The 26,344-nt window shown below is 35.5% G+C and overlaps 3 protein-coding genes and 1 non-coding gene across 6 annotated transcripts; 2 read left to right on the top strand and 2 right to left on the bottom strand.

Annotated features, from left to right (window-relative positions):
* Positions 1-783: 783 nt before the first annotated feature.
* Positions 784-2,540, bottom strand: LOC133314418 (putative pentatricopeptide repeat-containing protein At1g12700, mitochondrial). Its single transcript, XM_061515900.1, has one exon. The coding sequence runs from the start codon at positions 2,437-2,439 to the stop codon at positions 784-786; it is 1,656 nt and encodes a 551-aa protein (XP_061371884.1). The 5' UTR covers positions 2,440-2,540.
* A 5,720-nt stretch (positions 2,541-8,260) lies between these two features.
* Positions 8,261-11,699, top strand: LOC133314385 (scarecrow-like protein 9). 3 transcript variants are annotated; one of them, XR_009751948.1, is made up of 3 exons: positions 8,261-8,347; positions 8,655-11,082; positions 11,370-11,699. XR_009751948.1 is itself a non-coding variant. In XM_061515874.1 (3 exons), the coding sequence occupies exons 2-3, from the start codon at positions 8,778-8,780 to the stop codon at positions 11,007-11,009; spliced, it is 2,157 nt and encodes a 718-aa protein (XP_061371858.1). In that variant the 5' UTR covers positions 8,261-8,347; positions 8,655-8,777; the 3' UTR covers positions 11,010-11,699. The 3 variants fall into 3 exon arrangements, 2 of the variants coding, with proteins under 2 accessions (XP_061371858.1, XP_061371863.1); XM_061515874.1 differs by having other exon boundaries at positions 8,655-9,663; positions 9,739-11,699; XM_061515879.1 differs by having other exon boundaries at positions 8,862-11,699.
* Positions 11,700-15,347: 3,648 nt separating this feature from the next.
* Positions 15,348-15,980, top strand: LOC133314408 (uncharacterized). Its single transcript, XM_061515891.1, has one exon. The coding sequence runs from the start codon at positions 15,348-15,350 to the stop codon at positions 15,978-15,980; it is 633 nt and encodes a 210-aa protein (XP_061371875.1).
* Positions 15,981-25,798: 9,818 nt separating this feature from the next.
* Positions 25,799-25,903, bottom strand: LOC133314484 (small nucleolar RNA R71). The gene has a single exon (XR_009751958.1). It is a non-coding gene; the product is annotated as a small nucleolar RNA R71 (small nucleolar RNA).
* Positions 25,904-26,344: the final 441 nt, after the last annotated feature.

Below are 26,344 nucleotides of genomic sequence, written 5' to 3'. Positions count from 1 at the left end.
CATATGCCGCTGAATTGAAACTCAATTGTATTACTATTACCTGATGTACCTTTTGGCCCCGTATCATTACACTTAGTTTTCTTTTTCTTCGTAGGGCTAAGGCCCCATATTTTACTGAAAAAAAAAAGTCAGATAATGATCACTTGAAAGAAGATTTCCAATACTATAACAATAAAAACATAAGAATATCCTTTTGAAAAAGCAACAAACCATCGGTCGACAATCACCCAAGGGACAAATCAACCTATTGCAGGAGCTGTGCTGGTGCAACAATATAAGTGGGTTTTAAACTTCTCCCAGGACTAATTCAGCATAAACAGGGTTAAGATTCAGAGATAAGAGAACGCAGAATAATTTCTTCAGTTTCTTCTACACTTCCTGTATGATAAAAGGTTTATAGATCCCTATAACTGAAATCAACTATTCTAGCCAGTGGCAACTATCCAAACATCTGAAACAGTAGTCCATGAGCAATGATCAGCTATGCTCAAAAGACCCTCAAAGTCAAGATTGACATGACCAGACTGACAGTACATGATGCAGAAGAAAGTTAGTCCTGTAAATGACACTCAAAGTCAAGATTCAAAAAAATTAATCGAAGTTCAATGACATTGGGTTAACGTAATCTTCATGAAGATAAGAGTAAGACTTGATTAAAAATTCAGTAACAATGATATCATTGCATAGTACAACTTCTTTGACAGAAAAGAAATAAAAACTAGCTAACCATTCATATAAATAAAACATTATAAGTTATGTATTTCCAGTTAAAGTGTCTTGCCTTTATCTTAACTTCTTCAATAGTCCTCTAGAAATCATTTCACGGAGAAGCTTCTCTGCCATACCATATTCATTCTTTTGAAGAAGAGCCTTAATAAATATTTCATACGTTACAGCATCAGGGAAGCAACCATTGTCATCCATTATTGAAAGAAAGGTCACTGCTTCATCAAATAGGCCCTCTTTACAAAGCCCACTGATCATAGCAGTATATGTCATGACATTTAATCGATAGCCATTAATAAGAAGATGATGGAACAACTCTTGTGCAGTTTTAAGTCTCCCACCTTTGCACAAACCATCTATCAGTATGATGAACCCATATGCATTAGGACAAATTCCTTTGTCAACAATTCGCTGAAATAATGCAATAGCTTCATCAAGATGTTGGGTTTTGCATAAAGCATCCAACAAAATACTGTAAGTGACTACATTAGGACGTTGACCACTAGCATGCATCTCATAAAGAAGATCCTGCACACATGAGATTCTCCCTAATTTGCAGAAGCCATCAATAAGAGAATTGTACGTTATCGTATTAGGAACTAAATTCCTTTGTTTCATTTCTTTAAAAAGAGTCATGGCTTCATCCACCCTTTTATTCTTGCAGTATCCATTAATCATAATGCTGTAACACCAAACTTCAATTGTCAAACCCCTTTCGATCATTTCATCGAATAGCATTCTTGCTTCGTTAACTTCATTGATCAAAAAGTATCCATCAATTAAGGAACAGTAACTGACAACATCCGGCTTATGACCTCTTTCCAACATCATATCAAACATATTTTGGGCTTCTCTGATTCTCCCTTCTTTACATAATGCATCAATGAGTATGTTAAAGATATACACATCTGGGTTGACATTATTCTGAACCATTTCATTCACCAACCGATCTGCTTCTTTCAATTGACCCAAACAGCATAAACCATGAATTAAAGAACTATAAGTGAAAACATCAGGAGAAATTCCTCGAGCAATCATCTCAGAAAACAAATCCCTCGCCTCAGTTACAAGCCCATCTTTACATAACCCATCAATAACTGTATTATACATTACAATGTTAACCTTAAAAGGTTGTCTCTCTAGCTTTTGCAACAACTCAATAGCAGCACTTGTTTGTCCAATTTTACAAAGCCCATTAATCAAGGTCCCATAACTAACCTCATCAAGCAAAAACCCTTTAGCTCTTACTCCATCATGAAATTCAAGTGCTTTCCTAACCTCACCATTAATACACAACCCTTTCATTATGGTATTCAAAGTTATGGTATTTAATTGATAACCCATCTTGATAATCTTAACCAATACAGAAAAAGCAAAACCCATCTTACCCAAGTGGCAGTAACAATTGATCAAGATGTTCAGAGTAACCATGAAAGGAGTGATTCCCCTAAACTCCATTTTTGCAACAAGTGAAGTAACGGTGGGATAGTGTTTCATCTTGATAAGAAACCCTAATATTTTGTTGATTTCAAATTCAGATGGAGCATGGTGCTTATTGATAATGTGAGTAAATGATGCAATAGCACCGTCAATTTTGTGAACCGAAGAAGAAATGCTCTTAGTGTTCGGAGCAAAAGAGAAAGATGCGAGTGAGTGAGAATTGGTGAGAAAGGTTACATGCACATACCTCCTAATTCTACAGCACAACGTCATAGAATTTGGAGGTCAACGACACCGTTTCTCTGTGTTCGGTGTCTCACTCGATTTTGAGTCACCGAGTCACCAGCATAGCGTAGACACTCTCAAAACATAGATTCAAAGAAACGTGAATCATTCAAGAAAGCATTAGGGTACATGGGTACATGAAACATGAATGCTTCACCAAATTGCAACAGCCAAATGTAAATATAGTTTTTATTTTTTTTATTTTTTTGGTAGTAGTAAATATAGATATTCTTATTACCAAATTTTTTTTATTATTTATCTAATCATTATTGGATCCCTATTTGTTCTCTTTTAAAAAACTTTTCAAGCATTTTCTCTATAATTCAATGGTGATGAATAATTAAGTAACAAGTTGATAGTGAATTTTTTTAGTAATATTACAAGTTACAATTTATTCTTGTTTATAATCACTTGTAACCATATTTTAATAGTTGATTTCTGTCAATTAACGATTATTATTTTCGCAATTCAAACTCATTAATTAATTATTAATTGAGTTCGTTTTTTCTGCAGTTAGTGCAGATAAGTTATCTGCAGTAAGCCCGATACGACGTCGTTTTGGGGCGGAAATCATAGTGTTTTTTGTAATTTTAATTTATTTCAGGATTGTTATAGTCTTTATAATTATAATTTTTTAATCTTTCAATTCAAAACGATGTCATTTTGGAAGTAAATGTTGTTAGGAATGTGGCTTCCATACTCACGAGGGGGGTGAATTGAGTATTACAAAATTTTCGCAAAAGCCCCTTTCTAGTTTCTAAATAATTATTTTAAGCAAACTTTGATATGTGGAAATCTAATCAATACATTCAGACAATCCATAATATATAATATATCACAATTAAAGAACTTACACAAGTACATACAAGATATCAAATAAGCAATTAGAGTGCTAGAAATAAAGAGTTTAGAGTTTAGAAAATTGCTAACACAATATATCCTGGTTCGGTCACCACCACTTGTGACCTACGTCCAGACTGAAGCCGTTCGATCAACTCTTTCACTAATGGTCAAGCTTCACGGGTGCTTGACAAACCTTTACAATCTTCCAAGATTTCGGGTTCTTGGATACCTTTCAATCTCCAAGTTTACGGGTACTTGGTAACCTTACAATTTACTCCAAATTTACTTAGGTATTTGGCTACCTCTCAAACAATGGGTCTCACAACCCTTTCAACTCAAGAATATAAGAAGGGGAATATTAGGAAATGAATATACACTCTCAAAGTGTGGATATACAACTTGAAGCACTATGGGTATATGGATTTTCAAGATATGAGCTCAAATATGTTTTATCTTTGAAAGATATGAAAGAATATGCAAATGATAGTGTAAAAGCTCTCAAATTATCCTTAAGATGTGTAGGAATGATGATCTCAACGTTTTAGGGTCATAAGGAATGTATTTATAGTGTTTCCATTGAAAACTAGCCGTTTATAGCCGTTTATGACCGTTTTATGCATTCTGCCCAGTAAGTATTCGAATACTTTTCGTGTGGTATTAGAATACTTCATTTATAGCCGTTTATGGCCGTTATAGGCCTTCTTCCCAGCAAGTATTCGAATACTTTTCGTATGGTATTCGGTATTCGAATACTGCATCAGGTATTCGAATACTTTATTGACAGCAAGAACATTGTTTCGTATTTTGGGCATAACTTGAGTTATACTTGTCGGATTGATGTGATCTCGGTCTCGTTGGAAAGATAAAAGAAAGATCTACAACTTTTATGAAGAACACAAGATCCAAATCCATCATCTTAGATACTAAAAATTGTATGGAAGGCAGAAGCAAAATTAAGCAACAGATTTTTGGTTCAAATGTGTTCTAGCTTGCTTCCAACCACTTTTTGTGAAAGATCTTGACTTGATAAATATGTTTTGAAGTTATAAAATATGTTAAGGATCTTTTCCTTGGATTTTTCAAATTTCTTTCAAGTATATAAAGATTATGATTATGCAATTTGAAAAACACGTTTACTTTGAGAAAAACTTTGAGCTCATGCAATGTAATCTACCATATACCCTCACATATATTCTAAGTCCTAAAGATATATTCCAAATATGATTTTAGACTTAGCTATATGTCTTGTGTCTTGGATCCTTACTTGAACTTGATGTGTTGACTTGATGAATATGACAATGTTTGGCACTTTGTTGGTTTTGATCATTTTTCACCATGGTTATGATATTGAGATTCTCTTAGATGTTGTCCATGGTTAGTTGTCTTTGATCTTGGTGTTGCTCTTCTAATTATTTCTTGTTGCTCTTGATCCAATGATCTTGCCACTTTGATGTGACATTACTCTTCTTGTGTGACTACATCATACATCTTCAATATCCATATACGGTTGATGCTTTTTGCTCTTGATCAAAGATCTTCTCTTTTTGTTGTTGCCATTTTGTTATCATCAAAACATACCTTATATCTACAAATGCAGATAACTTATCTGCATTAACTGCAGAAATATTTTTCTCTTATTAATTTATAATAGATTATAATCATTGATTGATGAAAATCAATTGTTAAGATATAATTGTAAGAAGTTGTAAACAAAAAATAAGTTGTAAGTATAACATTTCTCCTAATAATATCTCCCTCTCTTTTTTAAAACCACTTGGTGTCCGGAATTTTTGCAGATTCAATTAATTCAGTTGGAAATGGATCCTCTCATGTGTAATCATGTCATGTGGGAGGATCTTAATCATTAATAATTAAATCAACAGTGATGATTGTGTAACTTCCTATCTTTATATTTTTTTTCTCTCCTCCCTTATCTCCATTAACTCACTCATGTATGGTTATGATTGCCCTACATGACATGATCATGTTAATTAGCACATGAGATGATCCACTCCCAATTCAGTTTGAGGTTTCAACCCCTTAACTTCCTTCAAGTTAAATTATCGTTAATCAAAAAGAAAAAATATTAGAAATGGATTATCTTATGTGAAAAAATATATATATGACATGGTCATATGGGAAGATTATAATCATACAAACGTAAATCAACGGTTATGATTTTGTAATTACTTATTTTAACATTTTTTTCTCTTCTCCTTTGTCACCATTGATCCACCTTTGTATAGTTATGATTTTTCACATCACATGGTCATGTGATACATGTGATTTTTCACATAAGAGATCCAGATCTATAAATATTTATCCGTTTAAACAACAATTATTTTAGTTAAAATTATTAACTTTTATTTAATATTTAAATTAAAAAAAAAATCTCTCACTTATTCTCACCATGATTCCTATTATGTAATTGTTTCTCTCACCATAACATACAATAATTTTGATTAAAATAACATAATTTTATCTCTTTTGAAAGGACAAATATTAATCCCTTAATCAAATCTTAGGATCCAATTGGCATGTCACTAAAAAAAAATCTTGGGCTATAATATGTAGTCTAATAGCAGTATAGCAATCAACATTTTGATAATTCTTATATAAAATACAATCGTAGACATCTTTTTGGTTATTGTGAATTGTGGTATTTGCGGTCCGAATTTGATTGATTTTGAAGTAAAAATTATCTGATATCATCCTTTCGGTTCGATCATTTAATCATCATTTCATTTGAATTTTTTCAAATCCAATCCAATTTTATACGATTTGGATTGCGTCGGTTTTTAGTTTTTTGAAAAGTTTAAAATTTTAGCTATACAAATCATTAGCTATATCATAATGAAGCTACACAAAGTTACAAATCACTGAAAAATCCAAGTCTTTAAACTAAAATAAATCTTTAAACTCATGAAGAGTTAAAATTAAATAATAGAGATTAAAAAATTAAAATAAGGTAGTTTGCTATCAATAACATTAAAGATTCCAATTTTACAAAACAAGATTTCAAACTACCATCTTTCTCTTCTATGATAAATACATTGATCGGTTTTTACCGGCCAAACCGAAAATCGATCCAATCCAATTAAAATATGCGACTTTTTCAGTTTTCGATTATTGATTTTTTGATTCAGTTGCCGCAGTTTTAATCGGTTTCAATTGTTTGATGAACACTCCTAATTATAAATTCTTTACTTTTTCTTTTGAAAATTATTATTATTTAAATTTAAAATTATATATGTCAAACATTATTTAATATGTCAATAATAATACAAAAGAAAAAAAAACTTTTTCTTTACATGACTTATGTTTTAATGTTTTATTAGATGAGATTAATGTTTCTCGTGTTGTAGGAGATAAATTTTATCTCCTACACATACTAAAAAGTGTGTGGAGCCCATATAGAGAGAAAAAAGAGAAAGAGAAAATATGGGTCCTACACATTTTTATATGTATGTAGGAAATAAATTTATCTCTTATAACATGAGAAACAATAAATCCTTAATTAGATCAATAAATAATGGAAATAATGTTTTTTCTTGGAATATGAAAATAATTTCATCTCTTGCACTCACATACAAATGAGTGAGGCCTGTTAGGAGAAGAAAAAAAAGATAAAAATAAACCCAATTTAATTTTCAGAAAAATATTTCTGCAGTTACTGTAGATAAGTTATCTGCATTTACTTCCAAAACGACGTGTTTTGAGATTGAAATATTAAAAAATTATATTTATAAAGACTATAATAATCCTGAAATAAATTAAAATTACAAAAACACCATGATTTCTGCTCCAAAACGACGTCGTATTGAAATTACTGCAGATAACTTATTTGCAATAACTGAAAAACGAACCCTTTAATTTTATATGAGTGCAACAGATAAAGTTATCTTTATCTTATATTAATTCCGTAAGTAATTATATTATTACTGTTGTAAATAAATAAAAATTTAATCTTTAACATTAATTTATAGTAATAATTATACCAATCTATAATGATAATTAATACGAATAATTAATTTTAGCCTGGCAAATGAATGTCACTCAAGTAGAGGTTGATAGCGATTCTTCCTTGGCGGTTCAATTGGCTATAGGTCAGTTAAATAAGGCTCCTCTTGATAGCCTTGTACAATAAATTCGCAGATGGAGATACCAAAATTGGGTGTTGAAGTTCAATCATACTAGAAGAGCATCAAATTGTTGTGCTAATTGGATGGCATCATTTGCTGTCAAGAGAAATCAAGATTTAGAATTGTTTTTTTTCAATTCCTGATGGAATTCAGCTTTTTATGGAATTTGATAGAATATGATTGTCTTAGTTTATTTTTGTTTGTCTTTCGGGCTATGCCCTCCTTGTTTACTAAAAATAAAATAAAAAAATTTAATCATTAATTTCTGCCAATCTGATGATTATAATTAATTAATAAGTGTGATTCAATAAATTATAATTATCAGATTGGTGAAAATCAACGGTTAAAATTTGGTTGTAAGGTATTATAAGTAAAAAGAAGTTGTAAATATAACCTTCTTATGATCTATTATATTTATAATTTTTCAAGTTTTTCAATTTTAATTTTTATAGTTATTTTTTATTTTTCTTAAAACAAAATAGCAATCAAAGTGTAATCATTTTTAAAAAATTAGCAAAAAACTATGATGGTCATAATCATCTAGTTCTCTCCCCTCTTTTTTTAGAAACAAGAATAACTTTGACGTGATAATTTATTTTCTTAATCACAATTATTAGGAAAAAAATTTCTAAATAAATGTCCTTACGAGAGTCAATAATTAAAAAAATTAAAAAGTTAAAAAGCGGTCATGTTTTTTTATGAGAATTAAGACTGGTGACCAAAAATGAACGATTGTGATTGTTCCCCACTTTGGATTAGGGTCCCACCAAACTTTTTCTCTTACATTTTTCGGTTAGAGTCAACTCAAGCAACATACCCCAAACAAACAAACATAAGCTCTCATTTCTCTCACTTGATTCTCTGTTGCTTCTTCGTCTTAGAAATAGAAACTTGTGATTTGGGTCTAAGAGGTAAGCTTTTCTTCTTCACTCTTCAGGTCAAAGCTTGTTCATTTACTTCACTTTTTATCTACCTTTCATTTTCTCTTATACAAATTGATACTTTTTTTTATTATTATATTATTGAGTCCTTTGAGGTCATTTAAATGTGAAAAAACTAGTAGAATATTTGATTATGTTTCTTTTATCTTGTTTGTTGATTTAGGTTATATCCAGATTTTTTTTTTTCTATTTATAGCTCTGAAATTTCATCTGTGCCCCCAACTCGTATTCACCTTTAGAGGTTTTGAAATTTAATGGTTCTGTTGGTTTTTGAAAGGTGCTTGTTTGTGAAAGATTCTGAAAGAAAAACCAGTGAATTGAAGAGAAGAAGATTTGTTATTGAAGATTGATTTGAACAGAAAAGCTTGAATTTTTTATATATAAATATCTTTTGAATTAGATGACAATGAATCCACACCTTCTGGGATTTACTGGTTCAACAAATGAAGACCGTTTGGGTAATCAATCTTTGCCAATTCTGCAGAATCAGAGATTTGCTACTGGACCCAGATTTGGAAATGCTTTATTTGATCAGAATAGGGGATTTGATTATCTTCAGTCTGATCCAATACCTGCTAGTACACCTTCATCCTCTACTCTGACCCATGAGGAGCATTCTCCAGAGGATTGTGATTTTTCTGATGCAATTTTGAGTTACATCAGTCAGATCCTTATGGAAGAAGACATGGAAGACAAGACATGCATGCTTCAAGAATCTTTAGATCTTCAAGCAGCTGAGAAACCGTTCTATGAGGTGCTGGGTGAAAAGTATCCACCCTCACCCATAGGAAACCCTAGTCTTATCAATCAAAATGATGGGGTTGGAGATAATAATTTCTCTGGAAATTATGGTAATTGTCCTGGTACTAATGGTTATCTGAATAGCATTTTTACAGATAATTTCTTGCTCCCAAACTCAGTTGACTTTCCTCCAGAAAGTGTTCAAGGTAATAATAGCATTTCGCAGTCATCTTATAGCACTTCCAATAGTGCAATTAGTAGTGTGGAAGGGCATTTAGACTCTCCAGACAGTATTCTTCAGGTCCCTGATCTGAGCAGTGAGAGTCAATCCATTTGGCAATTTCAGAAGGGTGTTGAGGAGGCTAGTAAGTTTCTTCCGAGTGGAAATGGGCTGTTTGCTAATTTGTTATCGATACAGCCAAAAGTGGAAATGGATCAATTGTCAGTTAAGGTGGAGAAGGATGAGAGGGAATGTGTTCTTGGTGGATCCAAGGGAAGGAAGCACCCTCACAGAGAAGAGGGAGATGTTGAAGAAAATAGAAGCAGTAAGCAAGCAGCAATTTATTCCGAACCGACATTGCGATCAAATATGACTGATATATTCCTGCTTCATAGCGCAGGTGATGGTAAAGAGCATTATGTGGCTCGTCGTGAGGCTTTGCAGAATAAGACAAACAAGACAGCATTGCCTAATGGTCAATCAAAAGCTTCCAATAGAGGGAAGGGACGAGGTAAGAAACAAAGTGGGAAAAAGGAGGTGATCGATTTGAGAACACTTCTGGTCCTTTGTGCTCAAGCTGTTGCAGCAGATGACTATAGGAATGCGCATGAGTTGCTAAAGCAGATCAGGCAGCACTCAAGCCCTTTTGGAGATGGAAATCAGAGGTTGGCTCATATCTTTGCAGATGGTCTTGAGGCGCGCTTGGCTGGTACTGGAAGCCAAATTTATAAGGGACTTGTTAGTAAAAGAACAACAGCTGCTGATGTTCTAAAAGCTTATCATCTATACCTTGCTGCCTGCCCTTTTAGGAAAATTTCTAATTTCACCTCAAACGTCACAATAAGGACAGCTTCTGCAAATTCAATGAGGGTCCATGTTATAGATTTTGGTATCCTTTATGGTTTTCAGTGGCCCACCTTTATACAGCGACTTTCATGGAGAACAGGAGGGCCACCAAAGCTTCGGATTACAGGAATAGACTTCCCACAACCTGGTTTCAGGCCCGCAGAGAGAATTATAGAAACAGGACGCCGTTTGGCAGCTTATGCTGATTCCTTTAAGGTTCCATTTGAGTATAATGCCATAGCAAAGAAATGGGAAACAATTAAACTTGAAGAACTCAAGATTGATAGGGATGAGTTCCTTGTTGTCACTTGTTTATATAGAGGTAAGAACTTGCTGGATGAATCTGTTGTAGTGGACAGTCCAAGGAATAATTTCCTCAGTTTGATAAGAAAGATCAACCCAAATATATTCATTCACGGCATTATGAATGGGGCGTTCAATGCCCCTTTCTTTGTTACCCGATTCCGGGAGGCACTCTTTCACTATTCATCACTTTTTGATATGCTTGAATCTATTGTGCCTCGGGAGGAGTGGGAGAGGATGCTAATTGAGAAAGAGATATTTGGAAGGGAAGCACTGAATGTTATAGCTTGTGAAGGCTGTGAAAGAGTAGAGAGGCCAGAGACATATAAACAGTGGCAAGCACGAATTATACGGGCTGGGTTTCTGCAACAACCTCTTGATCGTGAGACAGTGAAGTTGGCAATGGAGAAAGTAAGAACTGGCTACCACAAGGATTTTGTAATTGATGAAGATAGGCCATGGTTATTGCAAGGTTGGAAGGGGCGTATCATTTATGCCCTTTCTTGTTGGAGACCTGCATAACACACCAAGATAGTACAATACAAAGGTATTTCACTAAGGCTTTGTGGATTAGTTTGACTACTGAGGACCTCAGGTACTTCAGTTACCCCATTTATCAGTTCTATTTCACAATGTAGTTTTTTCTTTTTTGTCATTGTTGTTCAATGCATTTTGAAGGAGAACCTTGGTACAATAGTTGGTGTTGTCATCTTATGACCTAGAGATCACATGTTCGATTCATGTAATCAGCCTTTTGTAAATGCAAGTTAAGGCTACTTACTATAACCCTTCCGTAAACCATGCGCAGAGCAGGAGCTTTATAGTACTATGTTTTTCAATGCATTTTGAAATTAATTATATGCTAATATGACAACTGAACAGGGAACGCCAAATATGTATGGTCAAATGATCTTGAGCAAATGTTCAAGCTGAGAGGTCAGTCGGGTAAAACATGAGTACCGAGTACCCTGTTTGGATAGCAGAGTTTATTTTAACTATTTGTCATCACATATGCCATAGATCTTTAGAAGTTTGTAGTTTGAGGATGTTATCTAAAAAAACAATCAATTTTAGCAATGTGGATTACTTTGCCATGTAATACGAGCTATTGCTGATTTTGTGGTATCTATCTTGATCCTTCTGCTAGTTTACTTGCTTAATAGGAGATGTGAACTTGTGAAACTTGTAAACGGAATTTAGCAAACCTTAAGTTTTCTGGACTTCGAAGAATATTTACCTTGGAGAAATGTTTTTTGCACACCAAATGTGGTGCTGATATTTGAGCCATACAATATAAAACTTCAAGTGGATGATACTTTGTTGTGTGTAGGTGTAGAAATGGTGTGCATATAGCATGCCTCTTAACTTAGTGTTTCTTCGCATTGCTTTTAGCGCTGATTTTTTAATCAGATCTGTTTGCACAAAGCACATTTTCCAAGTCAAATATACATGGGACATGATCATTTGACACTTGTGTCAAACAAAAAGTATAACATCTCATTTGAGAGTTGTTGGTCTTGCCTTGATCTAACGATTCTGATTTGTAAACATGTGACGCTGCTGATCTGCCTTGATTTAATAGCCTTCAGATCAGACCGGTGTCGAATGATCTTTTTAAATTGAAATATATGATTAGCTAGAGTGAAAAGAGCAGGAAGCATGTTCCAAAGAAATTTAAAAAAGAACTTAGAAATTGTTGGTGGAGTGCCACTAAGTGTTGCACGCCAAATATATTATTATACTTGTGTAAATTATCTTTTACACAGCTAGATTCTTTCTCCACATGTAAATGAATTATTGCTGGAATTTGATTGTCCAAACATGATCTGCAAACTCTATTTAATTTGGATATTGTCATCTTTGATCAACTCTTCCGTTAGTCATGGTTCCTCCCATGACTTTTATTTTAATGCGGCAACTCGGGGTAGCCGTTTAGCATTGACTTTTCTTCTTAAATTGATGATGCAATGAATCTCACTTTAGCAGAACAATGTTCTGCAAGTGATATAACTCTTTCATTACTTTCATTAATTAATGCTTCTAACAATTGTATCCCACAAGTTATTATTTTATTTTTTTGGATACAGTATCCCACATGTTATTAATTTACCAATTACAGAAGCTGCATTTACAAACTGCAGGAGGTGCACTTTTTGTAATTTAATAGTTTATCTTGTCATAGTATTTCCTATACCTCAATTTTTTTTTAAATCTTTACCAAAAATAAAATAAAATAAAATAAAACCCCAAGATGTCTATTTTTGTTTTTTGTTTTTTTAAAAAAATTGCAGAGAATTTTGATACCATTTTCAATAGGTATTTAATATATGAAGTTAAATCTTTCTCACGGAATTGTAAAGGCTACAAATAGTCCCAACATAATGGTTTTTGAATTTATAGAGTAGGATTTCAAATTCAAATACTATCGTTACCACAAAAAGAAACAAATCTGATTGTTTAATCTGAGTTCCATCCCTTGGTTAGTTGTTGTGAAACAAATCTGTTTGTTTAATTGTTTTGGAACCTTATAGGCGTTTCAGATATTCTATTTAACAACAACAATATTACTCATTACGTGGAATAATTGATAAAGGTTGTTTCTAGACAGTTGTATTAAAAAATTTATAAACTTTTTTTGTCAGCCTCGTAATCCTATCCCACTTGAGGTGGATTAGTCTTAGGAAAATAGTTTTTTCAGAAAATTTTCCTACGTTACATTCATAATTAAAAGGTGAGACATATCTTAACTTTTTATTTTTTTATGGATCTCACTCATGTATTAGGTGTGTAATATGAGAAAATATTCTCATGTAAAATGAGAAAATTAATCCCTTTAATCTAATAGGAAAATGGTAGAGGAATAATAAATAATAATAATAATTAAAAAAAAACACACAGACACACACACACCAAAGGATCAAGTGCTTTTAACGGTATTACTTTGCAGTGATGAAAGGAATCAAAATTTCAAAAATAAATCTCAGTGGAAATTTACTTTTGATGTGTTGTTTGGCATCTAGCGGGTGGAGTCATCAAACTTTTCGTCACTTAGAATGGACCTAGAAAATCTGAGCTTTCCAACTAAGCATTTTTTGTTGTTTTCCACATCAAAGCGCGTCTAATTGTCTGTACTAGACACGTTGTCTCGGTCGGTAGAGTCTCATTCTTTACTTGCCGCGTTGAGTGCATCCACGTGCATTACTAGGGACAAAAATAAAAATAATACATTTTTTTAAATAAATTAATGAAAAAAAAAACACTTCCTATGTAACTACAAAAGGCTGTTCTCCAGTCATTGTCTCTTGTTCTCCACGCCACCAGCAAAAAAAAATTCTTTTTTTAGAGTGGATCTCACTTTTATTTTTTTATTTTTTTTATTTTTTTTTGATAAACAGGATCTCACTTTTATTTTTTCCTCAGTGCTGTATATCCTTAACTTCTGCAGTGTTGCAAGTAGTGTTAATAAAATCGGACTAATCCTGATCGATTCGAAAACTGATAAATCGGGCATATAATCGATCTGGTTGAAACAACGGATTGGCCATGCATCAAAATCGATGCGACCCGGTCGATTTTCATGAAAACTGGTGGCCCGGTAGGTTAATCGATAACCTGGTCCGGTCCAAAAAAAAAAATTCCAAAATTTTTTTTTCAAAAAAAAAATCATTATAGATATATTTGAATACTTTTTTGTTTATTGATTTACATAAGTTATGTACGTACAACACTAATATTATCTCAATTATGTATTATGCAGAAAATTTTAATTTAATTTATAGTTAGAGATATCATTTTTGGAACTTAAAGTCTTGTATCACGATCATTATATTTTTGTTTGATCTTTTATTAGATAATAATATGTAATTTATTATTTTTATATTAAAATATTTGAAATTTTTATCATTTTTTTTAGATATTTGAGTATGTTTATAATTTTTTAATATAAATTATAAAATTGCATATAATTATCGGATCATACAATTAAACCAGTGACTCACTGATTGAACCAGTGATCCAGTACATCGATCGGGTCAATTACTGGACTGATTTTAATAATATTGATTGCAAGCCTATAAATTATTCAAATATCATGTTTCAAATAAATTATCCAATTGCGTAAAAAGACAACTAATTATTTCTTATAGCGAATTCTTATCCAGGCAACACAAAATAGATTCATCGGAACTAACACCTAACCCTATTTCTTAATAGTTTCGTGTTTTGTTCGTGAAGCGTAACATTTTGAGAACATAAATATCAAAATGTGAACCATGCATTGCGACTATAAGCATCAACGTCAATTTGCTAACTTTTTTTTACTCTATTTTTCTTTTTAGACTCGAATTACATATTTTTCTGATCATTAAGGGTCAGTAAATTACATTTTGCCCGGTACTTATACTATTTGAACAATCAAACACAGCATAATTTTTGTGTTGTGCTTTCCTTTATGGCTTTATTTTTTAGCAAATCAAATGCATCTTTACAGTTATAATTGAAGAACACTGTTGCTGCCAGTACACGCATGAGATGAGAGAATGATCCGAGTTTACATACTCTTAACAGTGGCCCCTATTAGCATTTTATATTTTTAGTTTTTTTAATTATTTCTTTTCTTTTGTAATTGTTTCTAGAAGCTGAGCTGTCATTTTTGTGCTTCTGATATTATTAGGCCATTCTGTTAGTCATTTTGGTGAGGCCATTATGTTAGGCCATTTTCTCACTCTTCGCATATTTTCTATATATTGCCTTTGTATTCTCTGTTTTCAAGTAAGTAAATAAAATGCAGTTTTTCTTCTCTGAGTTACCTTCCTAATATAGTATCAGTAGACTTTTTTTCCTGAACCCGAGCCTCCTTCCATGGCTCGTGGTACCACTAACAATCGTCCACCACCAGCGAATACTTCCTCTGGTTCATCTTCCTTCATGGAGGATTCTTCCAGTCCTTATTTCTTACAAAATGGAGATCATTCTGGCCTGGTTTTGGTCTCCCATACTCTCACTGGTTCCAATTTCAGTTCCTGGAAGCGTGCTATGATTCTTGCCTTCACAGCGAAGAACAAACTTGTGTTTGTTGATGGTTCTATCCCTCGTCCTTCTCCCAATGATCTGTTGATTTCTTCATGGACTCGTTGCAATTCCATGGTCATATCCTGGATTTTGAACTCCGTAACTAAGGAGATTGCCGATAGCCTCCTTTATTTTTCTACTGGTTATGAGGTTTGGACTGATCTGCAGACACGTTTTTCTCAGGCGAATGGTCCACGTATTTTTCAACTCAAACAACGAATTTCCTCTTTATCTCAAGGCGCCCTTGATGTTAATGCCTATTATACGAAGTTGAAATCTCTGTGGGATGAGTTACAGGATCACCTACCTCTTCCTTCTTGCACTTGTGGTGCTCTTCATGAGATTCGCACCGGCAGGGAGCAGGACCATATTTTACAATTTCTTATTGGCCTCAATGACTCATATTCCTCTGTCCGGGCATAGATTCTTCTCCTTGAACCACTGCCACCACTCGCGAAGGTTTTCTCCATGATCCTGCAGGAAGAACACCAACGTCAACTTTCAGTATCCTTGCCTCATCCGGTTGCTCCAGATTCCCCGCTTATTAACTCGGCTGCTCCTCCTCCTCACTCCCTACCCACGACGGCTGCTGCTTTTCAACGCCGTCCCAGATCCATCTGCACATTTTGCAATCTTTCTGGTCACACACGTGACAAGTGCTTTAAATTACACGGATACCCTCCTGGGTATAAACCCAGAGTTCCTAAGCCCAACCCCACTACCAATCAGGCCCAAGCCTACTTTGCACACTCTCATCCTTCCCATCCTCTTCCCAAATTCCCACCGACAGCATCCTCACCTAACCCTCCTTCCCAATCCTCTGACGTGCCACTTGCATTTACCCCAACTCAGTATAATCAGCTGCTTGCGTTGCTACATCAGAATTCTGCATCATCCTCATCGTTTTCCACTTCTTTCGTCGCCGACTCCTCTCCCTCGATAGCAAGTTTCAGTGGTAAGCCACCTCTTGCTCTCCCTTCGTCTTGTTGGATTTTAGACACGGGTGCTACGCATCATGTTTGTCTTTCGATTAACCTTTTTTCCTCATCTTCCTCTTCTGATTCTTTAGTTTCTTTTCCGAATGGGTCTTCTGCGGTGGTCACTGATGTTGGTTCAGTGTCCATTTGTGGTCTTTTTACCCTACAAAATGTCCTTTGTGTTCCGTCGTTCTTCTTCAATCTTTTATCAATCAGTGCTTTAACGCGTGATTCCCCTATTCTTGCTCATTTCTCTGACTCGCATTGTTCTCTTCAGGACCGTGCTTCGGCAAAGACGATTGGGATTGCTAGAAGACACGGAGACCTCTACATACTTGACACCACAAATCTTTTCCCGGCAGATAATGTCCCCCATCCCCTTTGTTTTTCATTTACTGTAAAAGACCCTTCCCTCTGGCATTCCAGATTAGGGCATCTTTCTGTTTCAGTTTTAAATTCAATGAAATCTTTGCTGGTTTTTTCTGATGATTTGCATACTGCCCATCATTGTGTTGTGTGTCCTCTTGCCAAACAAAAACGCCTCCCCTTTATTTTAAACCCCAAATTATCTGCATCCCCTTTCGATTTGGTTCACTGTGATATATGGGGTCCCTTTCATACAATTTCTGTAGAGGGATCTCGCTATTTTTTGACAATTGTAGATGATGCTACACGTTTCACATGGACTTATTTTTTAAACAAAAAATCTGATTTCTCTTCTGTTTTTACTTCATTTTATAATCTTGTTCACACACAATATTCTTTGCCTATTAAGTCTATCCGCTGTGATAATGCACCTGAGTTTCACTTACAATCTTTTTTCTCCTCTAAAGGTATTCAACTTTACCATTCTTGTGTTGATCGTCCTCAACAGAATTCGGTTGTAGAACGCAAGCACCAACATATCCGTAATGTGGCACGCTCCTTTCAATTTCAATCCCATGTACCACTGCCATATTGGCAAGATTGCATCCTTACTGATGTATATCTAATTAACCGAACCCCTTCACCCCTTCTTTCATCCAAAACCCCCTTTGAACTCTTTTGCCATAAACCTCCACAATATTCCCATCTTCGCAATTTTGGCTGCCTTTGTTACAGCTCATCCCTCTCCAAAAATCGTCATAAATTCTCCCCCCGAACCCTACCTGCTGTTTTTATAGGATATCCACCTGGATTCAAAGGTTACAAACTTCTTGATTTGGAGTCTAACCGTACATTCATTTCTCGTGATGTTGTGTTTTTTGAACACATTTTCCCTTTTTCAATGAAGTCTCCCCCCTCCTCCCCATATACTGAATTTACTGTTTTACCTACTTCACATTCATTGCCTGCTGCTCCTACTTCCCAGCATAATACTTTTGAACCATCCATTTCATCTCCCACTACACGGCCTCGTCACCCACCCTCATATCTTAGTGATTATGTTTGTTCTTCGTCTACCGTTCATCCCCTATCTAATTACATTTCATACCATCGTCTTTCTCCTACATATGCAGCCTTTATAAATTCTGTTTCATCACATTATGAACCCACCTCATTTTCTGCTGCATCACAACTACCAGAATGGCAAGTTGCAATGCAGGATGAACTTTCAGCCCTTGAGCTTAATAAAACATGGACAATTGTTTCTCTTCCTCCTGGCAAAAAGATTGTGGGTTGCAGATGGGTCTACAAGGTCAAATATAAATCAGATGGTTCCCTTGAGAGGTACAAGGCACGTCTAGTGGCCAAGGGTTTTACTCAACAGGAAGGGGTTGATTTTTCAGAGACTTTCTCCCTTGTCGCGAAGCTTACAACTATACGGCTCCTTCTTGCCCTTGCTGCTATTAATAACTGGTCACTTATCCAGCTTGATGTCAATAATGCTTTCCTTCACGGGGACTTATTGGAAGAAGTCTACATGCATTTGCCTCCTGGCCATTCTTCTACTCAAGCTTCTCTTCCACCTAATGTTGTTTGTCACCTCCATAAGTCCTTGTATGGACTTCGACAAGCATCACAACAATGGTTTGCAAAGTTTTCCAATACATTGAATTTGCTTGGTTTTAATCAGTCACAATCTGACCATTCTTTATTTGTGCGTTCTTCTGGATCATGCTTCATTGTTGTATTGGTATATGTAGATGATATAATTGTTGCATCTAACAATTCTCTTGAAGTACAGTTTCTTATTTATACACTTCACAGCAAATTCAAGCTCAAGAATCTTGGTCCCTTACGTTATTTCCTTGGCCTTGAGGTAGCTCGTTCTGCCAAAGGTATCTCTGTTTGTCAGCATCATTATGCATTGGATATTATTAAAGATTCTGGACTTTCTGGTTGCAAACCCCGCAGCACCCCCTTTGAAGTTGGACTTAAGCTCTCTGCCTCTGAGGGAGATCTTCTCCCTGATCCTTCCATGTACCGTCGCTTAATTGGACGTTTAATTTACTTGACAATCACTAGACCAGACATCTGCTACACTGTTAATTTTCTCAGCCAATTCATGGCTACTCCACGGCTTCCTCATCTTCAAGCAGCCCACAAATTGCTTGGCTATATCAAGCACACCATTGGTCAAGGAATTTTTTACTCCTCTTCTTCTACTGTTCAACTTAATGCTTTTTGTGACTCTGATTGGGCTTCTTGTATTGATAGTCGTCGGTCTATTTCTGGTTTTTGTGTATTCATTGGGGATTCAATTATATCTTGGAAATCCAAGAAACAGAACACTGTTTCCAGATCCTCCACAGAAGCAGAGTATAGGTCTATGGCTCTTGTAACATGCGAACTCCTCTGGCTGTTTTCTCTTTTATAAGATCTCAAAGTTCTACATTCTGGTCCTGCTCATCTATTCTGTGAACAATCAATCTGCTCTTCATCTTGCTGCTAATCCTGTTTTTCATGAGCGCACAAAACATATCGAGATAGATTGTCATCTTGTTCGAGAACATATCATCAAAGGGCATCTGAAAACATTTCCTGTACCTTCCTCAAAACAACTTGCGGATATTCTCACAAAGTCTTTGCTTCCTTCTAAGTTTGCAACTCTGATATCCAAGATGGGAATTCTGAATCTCTACTCTCCATCTTGAGGGGGCCTATTAGCATTTTATATTTTTAGTTTTTTTAATTATTTCTTTTCTGTTGTAATTGTTTCTAGAAGCTGAGCTGTCATTTTTGTGCTTCTGATATTATTAGGCCATTTTGTTAGGCCATTTGGTTAGGCCATTCTGTTAGTCATTTTGGTGAGGCCATTCTGTTAGGCCATTTTCTCACTCTTCGCATATTTTCTATATATTGCCTTTGTATTCTCTGTTTTCAAGTAAGTAAATAAAATGCAGTCTTTCTTCTCTGAGTTACCTTGTTAATTGTAACGCCCGGCCACTTGCAAGAATCAATGACTATCCCCACACACTAACACGAGACTTTTCAGTGTGCTTTGTCCTCTCTCGCACACTTCCCGGAAAAACTTCCCAGGAGGTCACCCATCCCAGAATTGATCCAAGTCAAGCACGCTTAACTGTGGAGTTCTTCCGATCCGGGCTACCGAAAAGTAGATGCATCTTGTTAGTATAGGTAGTACCAATTAATTCTTATAAGTCATTCCTAACTGTACCATCCAATACCAGCACAGTCACTGGAATCCCTCTCTTTCGGGTGTTGATTCGATTCATTCATGTACCCCCAAGCTGCAAGATTTGGCATGAGCCGCTCATTGTCCGTGCCCTTTCGCACCGGCGATCACTCCCTACCTTTGCCAGCTCTTGGGATGTTACATGCCCACCAGCTTCCGCCTGGTTCGTCCTCGAACCACACCGTACTGGAAGAGAGGCCCTGCTCTCATACCACTTGTAACGCCTGACAACTTGCAAGAATCAATGACTCTCCCCACACACTAACACGAGACTTTTCAGTGTGCTTTGTCCTCACTCGCACACTTCCCGGGAAAACTTCCCAGGAGGTCACCCATTCCAGAATTGATCCAAGTCAAGCACGCTTAACTGTGGAGTTCTTCCGATCCGGGCTACCGAAAAGTAGATGCATCTTTTTAGTATAGGTAGTACCAATTAATTCTTATAAGTCATTCCTAACTGTACCATCCAATACCAGCACAGTCACTGGAATTCCTCTCTTTCGGGTGTTGATTCGATTCATTCATGTACCTCCAAGCTGCAAGATTTGGCATGAGCCGCTCATTGTCCGTGCCCTTTCGCACCGGCGATCACTCCCTACCCTTGCCAGCTCTTGAGATGTTACACTAATAGCCCCCAAAAAATGTTGAAGGGAATAAATTGAGGGTAAACTCTAATTTTTGGGGGATTGACATTCCCGTTACAGAAAATTCCATCCCTTCCGGTAGAGATAAAAAATGTCGCTGTCAACTTTTTATTATTATTATTAAAACTCTCATTGGCCTATGCTTTGTTATTAGTGCTTGAAAGTTAATAGTTTCTCCTAATTTTAACTTGTAGATGAGTAGATCCCAAAACAACACACCAAAGGTGACACCGAAAGCGAAGCATTATATTGGCTTTCTTTACATAAACATTCAGTTAGCCAATGAGCCAAATATTGATGCATTTAGGTTAAGTAATTGAGTTTAATTGAATTAAGTTAAAAATTCAGGAAAAAAAATGGATAAGAATATCTAAAAATATCTTAAAAATTCCTCATTTCATTATGATTAAGAATTTAATAATAATATAAAGAGAGGTTACTAATTTATCTTTTATATCACGTCATATCACATAAATACACAATATATAGAATACTATTCATAGTCTTTTTATTTCCTTTCTTACCTAAACCCTCAACTTGGTATGGGCACTAAGTTTTCAAAGTCTGGAACTCTGTCGTTTGTTTTGTTTCACCTAAGCTTATTTTTCAGCAATTGTCTTTCTCTATCTGGTTCCTATTTGTTGATGAGCTTTTCTACCTGTGCTACCTCAAGTCCAAAATCCTTAGATTGATTCTTTATCAATGAGCTTTTCCCACACCCTTTCTAGCTGTATGGCTAGTACTATATGACTCTATCAATGTTAATAGCATTGAGAGGAAGAAAGTGGAAACCTATTTGTCATGTCATCCTTTTGCATTAATGAATCATACTAGTGACTCTTACCACCAATGATTATTCTGGTGGTGACCTCTTTTCCATAGATGAATCATGATATTAATGACTTATGTTGGTTATGGTTCACTCCAATCCTATCTTTGCCCCAGATACACGCTCTAGCCCCGTCTCCAATCCTATGTAATCTTAAAGCTTAAGAAACTTTAATTCGAGGGAAAATTTTAGAAAATTCTAATAATACCAAGAAAAAAAATATAAAATATCTTCTAATATCATTATTGTATCTTTAAATATTTCACATTATTATAGATAATCTCTTAGGATTTATTCTCATATTTCATTGATTTATTTCCTTGTTTAGTTAAAATTAAGAATCTAATATTAGTATAATCTTTTAGGATTTATTTTCATATTTCATTGATTTATTTCATTGTTTAATTAAAATTGAGAATCTAATATTAGTATAAATAGGGGTTAGTGTTTTGCCTTTTCAATCACATCAATATGCACAAGAGAATATTACTCATAGTCTCTTTTCTCCCTTTTCCTCATTGCTTATCTAAATGTTATATTTTCGATGAGAAATGATAGTGTCATGTTATATAAGATATTTATCTCATGTCATATATCCATAGAATTTTGTGTCAATTTTTTTTTTTTAAATTGTGAACCCCACATATTTATATCACTCACGTAAGAATACTATCTCATGTAACATGAGATTAGTAAACTCCATTTTCAAATGTAAAAATGTAATCCCATGAACAGTAGCATTAAATAGAAATTAAGAAGGAAGTAATGAAGACAGGAAACAACATTTAAGATAAAACTCCTGAAAATATTAAGGATAGAAGCATGTTTGATTATTTTGTTCATCTATTTCCAAATAATACTACCGAGGATAAGATAACTTATTCTAAAAACGTTATAAATTTAATTAAAACAGTTAACAGATCAGGCATCTTAAAGGCACAGAGGCAGAGCACAGCCAATCAAATTGTTAGCTAGTAATGATGCTCAATCTTGTATTCACAAATTGATGCAAATTGTATATTTGACTCGACCTAGTTTTTCTCTTTCTTTTATTTAAAAGAAAAAGACTAGCTACCTTAACTTTGGAGAAGATGCATATACAAGCAATTACATTTTTTGTTTCCATTACTGTTGTGTTGTCACGTCAAATTTTAAACAGCACATCCCATCTCAAACCTTTTTTTAAGTGTCCTTTCTGAAATTTTCGTTTGTTGATGAGTAAATCATAACTGGTATGTTACTCTTTATTTTCTATTCTGTGGTGCTTGACATTTCACAAAGAATTCGAGGAGTCTAAATCTGGAAGCAAGACATACAGCACATAACCAGTAACACATTTTTTCTTGTCAATGTTCATTTCTCTGAATGCATTTCAGTAAAAACAATGATCTTGCTTTGTCATAACACCATCATCGCAGTACAACCATTGCTATCTAGTCCTTTAGGATGTAGGAACTGAAACAAAACCTATCTAATAGCAATTTTTTAGCAGTGTTATTCCATCGCATTAAAATTGTTCACTTCTGATACAGTATAAATTGAAATTTGGTGACCAAGCCTACGGAATCATTGAATATCATTGGTCTCAACAATTATTCCCAAAAAATTCCTTCAAAGTAAAAACAGATTATTCAAATTTCATTATATCATACAATTAAAAACGTTAGAAAAAACCAAGAAAGGAATACATGAAGCATAGAACTGGTACGAGGATGGAGGGAATATCATTTTTAATTCCATACACAAAGTCTATAAAGAATACCTAAATGCAAACTTCCACAACATTAGCTCTAGTTGTTTATCTGGCTTCAGCCTGAGGAAGCACATTGATAGTCCTCAAGAGTTGAGGCCCATTAAGTGTAAATTGTTCCACAAAACCCATGTTTTGGTTATAAATCACTCCCTCCAACCTTCTTCTTTTCATATAGAGCAACTGTTTTGAATAGTGGACCAGAGCAATGCCGAAAGTGGGAATTAAGGTAGACCTGGAGCAAATTTAACATTATCTTTTTCACATATAACTATTGGGTTAGTTTGCTTTGTTCAGGACACCTAAGGCCCATCAAAAGGAACCACAAAATGAAGAGAGAATGAGTGTTGCGCAGAAAGGAAAAAGAAGTCTGCTATAGTACAACAGCAGTCAAAGGAAGCAATGGGGAGCCGCCACGTCAGCTACAACAGAGAAGGTGGAGGTGCTGCCTCTGCTACAGTACGAAAGCAAAGAAGCTGAGCAATGGGGAGCCGCCACGTCAGCTACAGCAGAGAAGGTGGAAGTGCTGCCCTGAATCCGATACTCCTACTCACAAAGGGAGCCAAAAGCAAGGGGGACCACTTCCATTTAAGGCCAAGCTGGCAAGAAGCAAAGCTACCATTGGAGAGGATTTAGACAAAGCGCAACCCTTGATGAAAGGAACAATGGAGATCAAATGAAGAACCCTATAAAAGGAACAAGCAATCCTCATAGAGAAAAGATCAGCACCCATCCTAGGACCGGTTGTCTCTTTGTTTTCCTATTTCTTTGTAAAAATGCTCACTATGAGCTAACTTCCTCTAAGTAGGTGAGGGTTCCATAGAAGTAATCCCTTTTGTCTTAGGATAGCTTTGTAAGGAACACATATTTTATAAATGAATTTTGAGTTGCTCTTTAGTTTAATTTATTGATTTTGTGAAACCCTTTGGGCTGGCAACCTCATCCCGGGACCACTCGGTTGATGAAACACTGACAAAGGCGTGTGGAACATTCTCAAAATCCTGGGGGTAGTTTAGCCTGAAGAAAGGAGGGATAAACACCTGGAATTGGGAGCACTGCCATGTGAATCCATGCTCTTTTGAGAAGGCAGCATGGTTTCCTTGCATATAACTCCAAGTACTATGAAGTAACGTGGAGAGTAAGGCCTTACCCTCTGCTTACCTATAGCAAAACAAGGGAAGGAGCAAAATCCACTTGTAAAATATGCTACCAGGCAGGGTTAACCAAAGGGATGAAAACATGGAACCCGTAACACCTACTTGATCTTTTTCTTCCTGAAATTAATCTTAACTCAATTCCTATCACAACCCTTTCCTCACGATAACTGAACTGTGTTTTACTAGCTGATGATCTTACTTTCATTTCGTTGACTGCTCTTAAAGTTACTTAAATTGATGCCATTTTATTCGATGACCATGCTAAGTCATTCACTGCTCTCATCTGGTTCAGAATGGTTAACATTGTTTAACTAGCTACTTAGAGATTGCTCTTTGTGAAGCTTAGATGAGAATAGTGATTCCCTTTATTGCTCCATTTTACAAATTAAGTTTCCTTTAGCGCTTCTTACTTCACAACTGCTCTCTGAGGACGATAAATCTGGGGCTATAATACCCTATATTGCTTGACACGTACGCTTGCGTATAGTTGAAGAGGGTTGCTCTTAGTCAGAGTAGATTGCTCCTGTTGGCAATCCTGATTACTAATCTACACTCTTGCTCTCTGAAAGAAATATTCCCGAGCAACTCTCGGTTCGACCAAGCAATTGGCGCCGTTGTCGGGGATCATTTGGCAAGAAAGGGCGTTTTTAAGGAAACATTTTTTGCTGTTTAATCGCAGTCTTTTTGTTTTAATAAACCTCCTCCATTTGTATGAGCACAGAACCTACAGAACTTGGACTGGAAATAGTACTTTTTGATCCAGAACCCGAGAGAACCTTCAGAAATAGAAGAAGAGTTCAAAGGTTGAAAAACAGTACAATGGAGGAGGTTGTAAACAATGATAACAATGGAAATCATAATCATGAGCCTGAACCAGGACCGAATGGAGGAAGAGGGCCATCATTGAATGATATGGCTGCTCCCTTCAGAAATGGTCCAGAACGAGGATATGTTCCCCCTCCTCTGAATATCCCGAACTTTGAAATAAAACCTGCAATGTTCCAAATGATTATGAACGCTGGTCAGTTCCATGGACTACCCATGGAAGACCCTCACAGTCATTTGGACAATTTCACTCAGATAGTTGACAATTTCAAAGTTCATGGTATTTCAGAAGAAAACATGCGGATGCGACTTTTTCCATTTTCCTTAGCTGGAAAAGCCAAAGAATGGAGGAGAACATTGCCCCCAAACTCCATCACCAGTTGGGAGCAATTGGCGGAACAGTTTGTTACCCGATTTTTTTCCCAAGCAAAACAAGCCCAAGTGAGGGCTGACATAGCTTCTTTTCAAATGTATGATGGAGAAAGTCTGTATGAAGCGTGGGAACGCTTTAAAGAGTTGATACGAATCTGCCCGAATCATGGAGTTTCTGATTGGGGCATCATTCACACGTTTTATCATGGTTTAACCCCACCATTGAAAGCAACTGTTGATGCAGCCGTAGGGGGAGATCTTTTGGATTTTACTTATCCAGAGACCTACCAGTTGTTGGAAAAACTTTCAAAAAAACATATTTCATGGCCTTCCACACGACACAGTGCTCCTAAGAAAGCAGGAGTTCTTGAGCTAAGCTCAGCTGATGCTCTTTCTGCACAAATGGCTTCGCTCCAGAACACTATAAAAAACTGGAAGCCCATGGAACAGAAAAAAACAACTGAGCAACTTCTTTTGACTCAATCAAGTCAGAGTTGCCCCACTTGTGGAGGTCCTCATGAATATGAGGACTGTAACAATCTAGCTGCTGCATGCTATGCAGGAGGGTATGACAACAACAACAGGAGCAATGACAACCATCAAGGGAACAATAA

This window comes from Gastrolobium bilobum, unplaced genomic scaffold, assembly GCF_033153095.1.
Source record: "Gastrolobium bilobum isolate Gb01-03AN ecotype WA unplaced genomic scaffold, APGP_CSIRO_Gbil_v1 utg80331, whole genome shotgun sequence".
NCBI classification, from domain to species: Eukaryota; Viridiplantae; Streptophyta; class Magnoliopsida; order Fabales; family Fabaceae; genus Gastrolobium; species Gastrolobium bilobum.
The sequence above is the reverse complement of the archived record's forward strand: the minus strand, read 5'-3'. Positions and strand labels throughout refer to the sequence as shown.